Raw genomic sequence first — 10211 nt, forward strand, 5'->3', positions numbered from 1 at the left:
TTGAAGGCCCTCTGTGACTATGAGGAAAAGAAAGGGGGAGAGTGGGTCTCCCTGTCTAAGTCCTCTTTCTAACTGAAACTCTCCCGATGGTGAGCCATTGATCAGGACGTTTGCTGAAGCCGACGAGAGGCATCCTTTAATCCATTTTCTCCACGAGGCGTCGAAATTAAGGTTCACAAGCATGTTGTCGATGAAGTCCCATTCGACCGAATCAAATGCCTTTGCGAAGTCGATCTTGAAGAAGATACGCCCCTTGTTACAGCTTTTAGCTTCGTTCACTGCCTCATTCAATATAATCACGCCATCGAGAATGTAGCGCTCGCTGATGAAGGCGCTTTGATTATTTGAGATAATCGAATCCATGATCTCCCTCATCCTACCTGCAAGAACCTTTGCAATGACCTTGTACAAGCTGCATATGAGGGAAATAGGACGATATTCTTCAATGGAATTCACCTCTTCTTTTTTTGGTACCAACACAATGAAAGAGGTATTGCATCCTCTGGGTATTTTCCCATTAGCATGAAATTCTTGCATAACCTTGAGTCTCATTATTTCATGATAGGTATTTTTTATAAAAGAAATAATACTTCATTCGTCTCTCAAACATCGCTATAAGGGAGGATGTCAAGGATTTTAATCAAAGTTAGTTGTATAATTGACGAGTGGAGAATATGTCCCATAAAAGATGAAGATTGTAAAGGTATATAATACTTAGTGAAATTGTTTTTAAAAATAAATTCCTTAAAAAAAGTTCAAAATTGCTAGCTACTTACTTCATTAAAATAGTCAATGAGACGTTATACATAATACTTCCTTCATCCTATTAAAATAATTTTATTTCATTTTTCGCATAAATTAAGAAAAATATAATAAATATGTATATTCTAGTTTATCCTTATTTATTACCCTATGTTTTACAAATATTAAATAAAATCATTTAAATAAAAAAAGGCTTTAATAAAATTTCAAATTACATTTCAAAATGAAATACTCCCTCCGTCTCATCAATTTAGAGGGTGTTTGACTAAGCTTATTTTAAAGAGCTTATAAGATTTTTATAAGCTCTTGGAGCTTATAAGATGTTTCAAGAACTTATAAGCTTATAAGTTGTCAAAATGTTTGGGTAATTTAGCTTATAAGCTAAAGAGAGAATTTTTAGTTAGTGAGAGAAAATTTTGGTTAGAGAGAGAAAATCAAAGAAAAATGAAATTAGAATGATATATAATGAAAATAAAAAATTATAGTTGAATTATTTTTATAAAATGAGTGTTGCTTATAAAATAATGAGAAAATAAGTTGGGATAGATGAACTTCTTTTTGGGGGAGCTTATAAGCTCTTAGAACTTATAAGTTGTTTTAAAGAGCTTATAAGCTCAGCCAAACACCCTCTTAGTCCCATTTCACTTTTCGCACATATTAAAAATAATGCATTTAATCTTCTTTATTAATCAACTCATAAATTATGTTTTCATTTTTCATACTCTTATTAATTATGTTTACACGTCATTTTCACATTTAAATCGTTAATTTAGTAAAATAATATTTTTATATAATATTAATTAAAAAATAAATTATTTTTTTGAAATATTCCAAAATAGAATAAAGGAAAAGATTAGTTTTACGGGGGTGGAGAGAGAAAGATATTTAATTAGAAACTCACGGCTTAAGCTCGAGAAGAGTATAAAAAGTCAAACGAAAATGATTAATTAAAGCATAGAAAGGGCTCGAAGACATTAAATATCCATGCGTAAAATATTAATTATTAGAAATTATAATCAAAATTAGAGTATACATGTAAAGTTTAGGAGAAGTGGGCCCCCAAAGGAGTTGCCACCATTAATGAATGCCGGAGAGATTGATTGAATTGCATGTGCAATTTTGTTGTGTGATAAGCGAAAGGGAAATTCTTGAAATCAGATAATTTTAAGTATTTTCCGTTTGAAAAAATGACGCAGAAATAGTAAAGGGAGTGTCGGTGCTCAACGCACATCTATGGCACATGTTCCTTTCACAATATCCACGTGTCGCCCTAACACTTCCCTCATTCCGATTAATACCAAATTTAAATCTTCATAATAATTGCGGCGGAAACACCTCTCCAATCCTACTCCACATTAATTTATGATGTTGATTTATAAGTTTTCATCTCATTGCCCAAGCAAGAATTTATATTTTCTTTAAAATTACTCCCCCGTCTCAAAATGATTAAAGAATAAAAACGATATAAAGTGGTGAAGATGAGAAAATTGAATTTTTTTAAATAAATCATTATTAATGAGATAGACAATAAATAAATAAATAAATAAACGGAGTACATTATAATTTTCTTTCTAACATTTGCATGCTTTAATATAATACTCCCTCCGTCCCATTTAATATGGCTCCCTTGCCATTTTGGATTGTCACATTACAAATGATCCTTTCTGAAAAAGAAATATTTTTATCTCACAAAAAATTGTAGGTTCCACCACTTATGATCACTTTTCTCCTCTTCTTCTTAATAATCGTGCCAAAAGTAAGGAGTTATACTTAGTGGGACGGAGGAAATACATGTGAGTGGATCATATAAAATCCATTCTTATTCTTTTAATTAGAGTTATTTTATATGTCAAGTTATACTCATTATATATCATATTAATAATTTATTCATAATTATGCAGAATAAGATTCATTTCACCAACCAAACCCTTTGCGAAAATTTCACTCAACTTACTAATATTTTCACATTTTAAAACAAAAATAATCTTGGAAAATGTTTCCGGCCAACACTTGGTAGTTGGAACTCCCCTCCCCAATACAAAAGACAAAAAGTATTAGAGAATAAAGCCAAACCAAAGCGACGCGGTTATCATTTTGAATCAAATACTCTTTCCATCCATTAAAAATCGAAAATGGAGTACTTTTGTGTACTAATTATAAATATTTATACATAAAATTGCTCTATTTTGCATGAACGGAGGGAGTATAAAATTGGAGCACATCTACAAATTATATAAAATTGCTCCATATTGCATGAACGAAGGGAGTATGTTAAAATCGATAAATGGATTGAGTATATTGTCTATTAACAACATCAATACATAGTTTTGGTTGCTTCTAAAGTACATCCTTCGTCTCATTTGACTTGACATGTATTCATTTTTCAACTGTTTCATTTGATATAACCCTTTCTTTTTAAAGTAATTAGTTTTTCACTATGATAAATCTGAGCCTACACACATTTACACTATAATTTTATTCTTCTAAATTTGAGCCCCTCACACTTGATATTTCGTACCATAAAAGAGAATTAGGCTAGGTGAGATGAAACAGAGGGAACAAGAAAGATAAATGTATCTCAAAAAAAAAAAGTAGCAAGGCTAAAATGAATTTGATAAATTTTATTGACATGTATACATATATTTTTTTTTATCCTAAGTTAATATTGTTGCGCTCATTCAACTAAAACGATCAATATTGTGTTGATGTAAATAATTTACAATATTATCCTATGAATTATAGCCTTCAAATCCGGAAATTATCGCTAGATATATGCCGACTACAACAATATTTCCATGAAATTGATGAGCTAAATTTGGTGTTAAAATAGATGCGCGCCGCTTCCATTTTGGATCATAAATTCCGGTAACTTACACTTCACATAACTCCAAAACCTTCTTTTAATGCTGACATGGAAAATTATAAACGTTGAAAGAAGGGATACGCATGACGCATTTTTCTTATATTTTTCGTATTTTCTACTCTCTTCGTCTCATTGTTCTTCTCATGTTTTCACATTAATATTATTTTGTTTCTATTTTTTGTAATAATTTTGCACTATAAATAATATGGCTCCACACCTTTACACACTTTTACAACACTAATTTAATTCTTCTTAATAATCGTGCCTAAAAAAATGGGACAAGCCTAATGAGACGAAGGGAATATTATATATGTATATATACAATTGCCATAGCATATAATTACGCATATTATAAATACTAATTCACGTATATTTTGACGTAAATATATACAAAATTTGCATATAAGTTACAATAGAGTATCATATATAAAGAATGTATAAATAAAACACTTAAATGTACTATACAAAAAATTAAGGGTTAATAGCCGCTAAATCCTATAACTATTTTTGTTTTCGCATTTTCCATCGTTCTCAGAAATTCTGCCTCAGTATATCACAACTAATTAAGGAGTCGCGATTTGCATCATGTGAAGTTGTCCGACAAAACTGAAGATGACTTGGCAGCCGGACTAATCTACGTGGCATAGAATTCCGATAGGCAAAATGACGTCGTTTTGCCTTACGTTTCTTTGAAATTATCAGTCACAAAACGATGTCGTTTTGTTGAATTAGGATTCTGGGGTTGGAATGGGGAACAACAAGATAGATGAGAGGGAGGAAACGGCGTCTCCGTCGTGGCTGGGGAATGATATGGTGCTGCGTGGGGCGGCGTCAACCCAGATCGGAGGGAGGAGAACAGAGAGATAGATGAGATCTGCTGAATTAGGATTCCGGCCGGCAAGCAGCGACTTCGCCAGCGGAGCTTGAGAGAGAGGTGGGCGGAGCTTGAGAGAGAGGTGGCGGCGGCGCACAATGAAGTGGGGTTGGATTGGGGAATGGTGAGGCGGATATGTCCGCGGATGGGAGTTTTGAGAGTAGAGGGAGGAAGCAGCGTCTCCGCCGTCGCCGAGAAAGAAGACGGTGCTGCGTGGGGCGATGTCAACCCAGATCGAAGGGAGAAGAACAAAGAGATAGATGTGATATGCTGAATTAGGGTTCCGGCCGGCGAGCACCGACTTCGCCAGTGGAGCTTGAGAGAGAGGTGGAAGCGGCGCACGGTGAAGTAGGGTTGGATTGGGGAATGGTGAGACGGATATGTCCGCGGATGAGGGTCTGTGAGAGGGGAACGAGGGCGGCGGCCTTCCGGCTGGCGGGCAGCAACTTCGTCGGCGGAGCTTGAGAGAGAGGCGGGCGGAACTTGAAAACGACGTAGTTTCACTACACGTCATCTAAAAAATATTAACAGGTAATTTCCATGTAGATGATAATCACCCTTGTCAACAAATAAAATGCTACGTAGATTAAGTTATGTTGCCGGAAAATTTCGCGGGATGCAAATCTCGACTGGAGGATTAGTCGTGATATATTGAGGCAAAATTTCTGAAATCGATGCAAAACGCGAAAACGAAAATAGTTATAGGATTTAGCGGCTATTAGCCCAAAAATTAAACTTAGTCGTATTTCCCTTCTTTTTTTAAAAAAAAAGAACATATGTTGGGCCAATAATTTAACTATTGGGCCTTATATTATATGTTTATAGTGGGCCGATTTCTTGAAGTTATTGCGAAGGCCCAGTTTCCCTTTAAAATCAGTAGTTATAACTTATAACATCATACGTTTTTTATCCATCAAGATCTCAAATAATAATAATAATAATAATAATTAATTAGTTACATGGAAGTGGTTCTTCCACGTCCGCTGCTTTTCACCTATAAAATTCCCTAGAGATTACCAGAGCTTCACCCAGCTCTATATATTATTTTGAAATATTAGTAAAATATGTCATCAATTTTTATATGTGACATGACTTACTTAAAGAGATGCATGAAATACTTCACAATATTTTGCAAGAATTTGTTGTCTAGTGGTAAAGTGGGTATTCCTAAAGTCAAATATCTCAAATTTAAATCCCACTATACTTATAAATTTGAGCCCCTCACACTTGATTTTTCGAGAGTTGTTTACCGATCTTGTATGATTTACATGTTATTGTACTGAAACATGAGTTTTAATGGGCATGATTTATAAAATATACTTTATGTGAGCAGTTAATAGTTAAGAGTATTTTTTCACTAAAAAACTTAAACCATTTTCAAACACTGGAGAAGGGAAAAGAATCTACAATTGACAGAAACACTTCTGATGTTGATTTAAACAGCTTTGATATATGTTTGATGATCTTTGAATTTTCAAACACTTTTGCTTTCTATTTGAATGTTCTATACTTGTTGAACTATGCTATATTTATTTGAGGATTTTCAAATTTTTCTGATGCTCCAAATATAGTTTTAAGATTTAGTTGATTAACACATAGGTTAGATGTTTTTATGTACGTTAAGTTTAATAAAAATAGAATTTAATTAATTTCTGAATCCAACCAGTACTACAGTTTAGAATGAAAAGCCAATAAAGATGTCTATTTTAGTAGAAAGAATTATGGATTAAAAGAAATATCCAAAGTTCGAAAAGAAAAAAATTGTAAAAAAAAAAAAATTTGGACCATTTCTCGATTTATGCGTGTCATCCTTGCGCAGGGGCCATGCTAATCTTCTCTGTATCGTTCCAATTTTATCGGATGTCCCCGAAGGGACAACGACTTATGCATGCATTTCGGTATATAAATTAGTTCAAAGATGGTCAGTTTTCGATGTGGGACAGAGTTAAATTTAATAGGCTACGCATACAAAAATTTGGGCCTTGTGTTGGGCTAGAAACTGTTGCCTAGCATTAAGACATCATCATGTAAATTTTACAAACTTTTTCGAAGAAAAAGCAATATTTCCAAAATTGATCTACTAAGTGTAACGAATAAAAATCAGTCGGAAAAATACATAAATAAAAAGGTTAAAAAAAAAAAAATCATAAGATGAGAGGCTTTATTTATCATAACAACAAATACATTGTCTCATTTTCTGGCTTCAACGTATTCTTCTCCGCTGCAGCGCCTTTCCTTCCTATAATATCTGTAGTAAACATACTGTAATATTATCTGCTCAAACAAGTTAAGGTTCTTTAATGAGATTTGAACACATGATCTTAATATCTCAATTAAAAGCTTATCATAAACTCGTAAAATTTCGACATCTCGGAAGGATACGAATAAGTCGAGCAGCACGCAGACCGCGGCATCCAGCAGCCAGGGCAAGTTGGCTGTAATTTTGTCCCAGGCAGTTGATCTCACAAGAATGCTGCATCAATTTGAAAGGGCTTTATTATTTTTAGTTAATCCGCGATATACGATGATTTTGGAGAGATTAATGTAGTGTACCTGGCTACATAAGTAGCATTAGCAGCAAGTGCAAAGATAAACATGAGAGGATTCAATCCCTGCACAATTTTGCAAGATATAAACTTATTGCAATAATCCAAATTCTTCACTAAATTTGATGTGTTGATAATGGGTGCAAGAGAGAATTACCTCAACGCTTCCTCGTTTAATCTGTGATATCGTATTCATTGCAAAGCAAACACATCATCAAATATGAGATAAGGGATTTTGTGTTGAAAAGTGAAACATTATAATTTGTTGCTTACATTTAACCATATTTGAGGTAGCCTTCCACCCATGTAAATGGCAGCCATCATCCATCCTAACCACTGACCTAACGCGCTCTCTGCTCCGTTTTCCTGTCACGAAAATAAGGCCTAACTTGAAGCTACAAATGTAAAATGTTGTTATTAATTTGATTTGGTTCATAACTAACTTCATTCAATCCCACTTGCAGTAGTTTCCTCCCACTCAATCCAAGATACACTTGCACCAACGCCTTTGATTCTCGAGGCATATTCATCGATGTAGCCAAAAACGCTCCATATCCTGCCTGAGAGAAAAAAAAAGCGATATCTATAACAGAGTGATATCACAAGTTGCAACAAAATTCTGTTTTCTCACAAATTTATTAACACTGTTCCAACAAGTTGAAGAAAAGCGAAGCAAGTGGCAACAAGAATCCAAACACATGACATATTGGTATAGATGAAGTAAAATTTGTGTGAGACTCACAGATCTTGGAATTGGTTTAGGCCTGCTGACAGCATTCCGCGGTGGAATGGGTGGAGCTTCGTCGTCTGATGAAGAGTCGTTGTCGATTCCCACAGCAGAAGGACCACTCTTGATGGGCCAAAGATAAGAGCGCATACGAATAGGCGGAGTCGTGCTCGCAGCCATTGATCTTGCAGAGCTGCACAATATTCCAACAATTGATCCATTGTCAAATTATGAAATATAAGTGATTATATACATGGATTATGAATATGATGATCATTGGCATAAGTTATATAGTGAATAATCACGTGTAGTAATAGGCTTCTCTACGAGGCGTTGCAGATCGAGTGGAGGGTATTGGAATGGAGGAATCAGTTTGTGGTGTTGCTCTTAGAGGCTTCTTCAGGTCTTCATCAACCTGAAAAACACCACCATTTTCACACACTTGATTGATTACTGGGTGCGTTTACTTTGGTTGTAAAATTTTCGTTGGAAAATTATGAATAAGAAAAGATGAGAAAATATTATCTTTGTCTCCTTTTTTTATCATGAAAATATTTTCACGCCCCTACCACCCGAGAAAATATTTCATTACAGTCTGCTCGAAGAAAATTTTCCATCATACTCCCTCCGTCCCACCTTTTTGTATTCACTTTTAGTTGTATTTACAACTAAAAGTGGATACAAAAAGCTGGGACGGAGGGAGTAGTAAATATATTGGAGAGAAAATGAGTGAAAAGAGCTGCCGAGAAAATATTTCATTCCACCTTGTCCGAAGAAAACTTTCCATCATAGTAAACACGTGAAAATGGTAGAAAATGAGTGAAAATATACATTTTCTCTCATTTTCCATCGAAGTAAACGCAGCCTTAACGTAGAAAAGATAAAATCAAATGAATGAATGCGAAAGATAAAACCTCTTGATCTGATTCTTTAGGTTGAACGTTTCGCCACCTTCGGTAATAATCGTAGTAAAAGCTCTGAATAACTAAAACCACCGTGGTCACAGTGTAGAGCTGAGAAACAATAATATTGAAAATTAAAATTTAAAAATTTTAATGAATTAAAATAAATAGACGCCGTTATAACGGAATTCTGGACTTACCACCGCTGTGTAGAACTGGGTTGGTAACTGCACCACCCAAAACAGGAAATGAGAAACCAGAAATCAATCAAGCAATTGAATCGAGATAGCAGGAATTGTTAAACCTAGGTTGCGGAATCCAAAACTACATTTTGATTAGCAGAAGAAGCTGAAAGAGTAATTAGGAAGGGCTCACCGTCGCAGGTTCGAGAAGGCATCCCATTAAATTAAATATGTCGCTGCAAATTGAAGAGGAAATGATTAGAAGAAATGCGTGTGTGTGTGTGTAGTAATGGTGAGGTTAGGGAGAGAGAGAGACCCGAGGATCCAAGTGAGGAGGAAGAAGATGGAGATTCCATGGCCGGATTTGGTTCTGAAATTGGTGATGATTTGAGGGATCTCAGCAACTCCCCAGAAGAGGAGGCTGAAGAGTCCGAAGGCGAAGGAAATCTCATCGCCGGCGTTGCAGAGGCAGTCTTTGAAATACGTCTCCGCCCAACCGATGCATGCCTTCTTCTCCTCCACGCAATACGACGCCGCACTCTGCGCTGCAATTTTCATCTCTCTCTCCCTCTCTGTCTCTGTGAAAACTGTTAGTTTATTCAATTGGAGAGTGGTGCGTTGCGACAAGAAGAAGAAGGTGGAAAGGTTATATCTGGCTACAGATTTTAATTAATTTCTACCATGAAAATACTGCGAAAATCAAAACGAGAAAGAAACACTGGAAAATCAAATATTGTTAATGCCAAGTTGCGTGATAAAATGGCAGCTGCCAACTTACGTAATGAAAAATGGGAAAATAATTTATTTTATTTCTGAGAAGAGATCTCCGTTTCTGCAAAGAGAGAGAGTGATAAATAAATGGGATATTCGAGACGAATGTGCTGCTGCATTAAGACACGTAGAGAAGAAAGGAGAGGAGCAGTGAATGGGGTTAAAACTATGATTTTACACCAAAATCTAGAAAGAGTAAAGAGTTACTGTGGTAAAAACTGAATCTGCATGTGTGTAGATTCTTGAATGTGTTTTGTCTGCTACGTCTGCACGCACTTCTATGTTGCTATATATTTGTGCTAAATCAGAAGAAAATGTTTGAAAATTTACTATTCTACTCTCACTTTTCATAATGTAAATGTGTAAACTATTTATTTTGATAACAATTAATCTATACAGGAACGTTGTGGTAACACACAAACTAAATTTAATAGGAAAAATCTTAATTTATTCTTTTAAATAAAAGTAAAATTTTGTTATTTTATCGTACGTACTTTTTTTAATTTATTTTTTAATAAAAATAAAAAATTTATAAACAAATTGTAAAAAAATAACTACAATGTACATAATACAATAAAATAACT

The 10211-nt window shown here is 34.6% G+C and overlaps 1 protein-coding gene and 1 non-coding gene across 3 annotated transcripts; both read right to left on the reverse strand.

Moving 5' to 3' along the window:
- Positions 1–6272: 6272 nt before the first annotated feature.
- On the reverse strand, positions 6273–6375 carry LOC130991091 (U6 spliceosomal RNA). Its single transcript, XR_009091054.1, has one exon. It is a non-coding gene; the product is annotated as a U6 spliceosomal RNA (small nuclear RNA).
- A 152-nt stretch (positions 6376–6527) lies between these two features.
- On the reverse strand, positions 6528–9725 carry LOC130989838 (probable vacuolar amino acid transporter YPQ3). 2 transcript variants are annotated; one of them, XM_057913967.1, is made up of 12 exons: positions 9173–9725; positions 9050–9092; positions 8875–8901; positions 8687–8785; positions 8078–8187; positions 7788–7965; positions 7489–7605; positions 7319–7411; positions 7203–7223; positions 7053–7111; positions 6882–6972; positions 6528–6773 (listed from the first exon to the last, which is right to left on the reverse strand). In XM_057913967.1, exons 1-12 carry the CDS (start codon positions 9412–9414, stop codon positions 6690–6692), a joined length of 1164 nt encoding a protein of 387 aa, XP_057769950.1. In that variant the 5' UTR covers positions 9415–9725; the 3' UTR covers positions 6528–6689. The 2 variants fall into 2 exon arrangements, with proteins under 2 accessions (XP_057769950.1, XP_057769949.1); XM_057913966.1 differs by having other exon boundaries at positions 6528–6972; positions 9173–9716.
- Between the last annotated feature and the right edge of the window lie 486 nt (positions 9726–10211).

Source organism: Salvia miltiorrhiza, chromosome 6 (assembly GCF_028751815.1).
Source record: "Salvia miltiorrhiza cultivar Shanhuang (shh) chromosome 6, IMPLAD_Smil_shh, whole genome shotgun sequence".
Classification (NCBI taxonomy): domain Eukaryota; kingdom Viridiplantae; phylum Streptophyta; class Magnoliopsida; order Lamiales; family Lamiaceae; genus Salvia; species Salvia miltiorrhiza.

Bases quoted from the DNA above. Each gene is read 5' to 3' on its own strand.
- LOC130989838 (XM_057913966.1), bottom strand. From the start codon at position 9,414: ATGAAAATTGCAGCGCAGAGTGCGGCGTCGTATTGCGTGGAGGAGAAG. The intron at 9,093-9,172 runs GTCTCTCTCTCT...TTCAATTTGCAG, and splicing joins CTCCTCACTTGGATCCTCGG to CGACATATTTAATTTAATGG. The intron at 8,902-9,049 runs GTGAGCCCTTCC...TGGGTGGTGCAG, and splicing joins GCCTTCTCGAACCTGCGACG to TTACCAACCCAGTTCTACAC.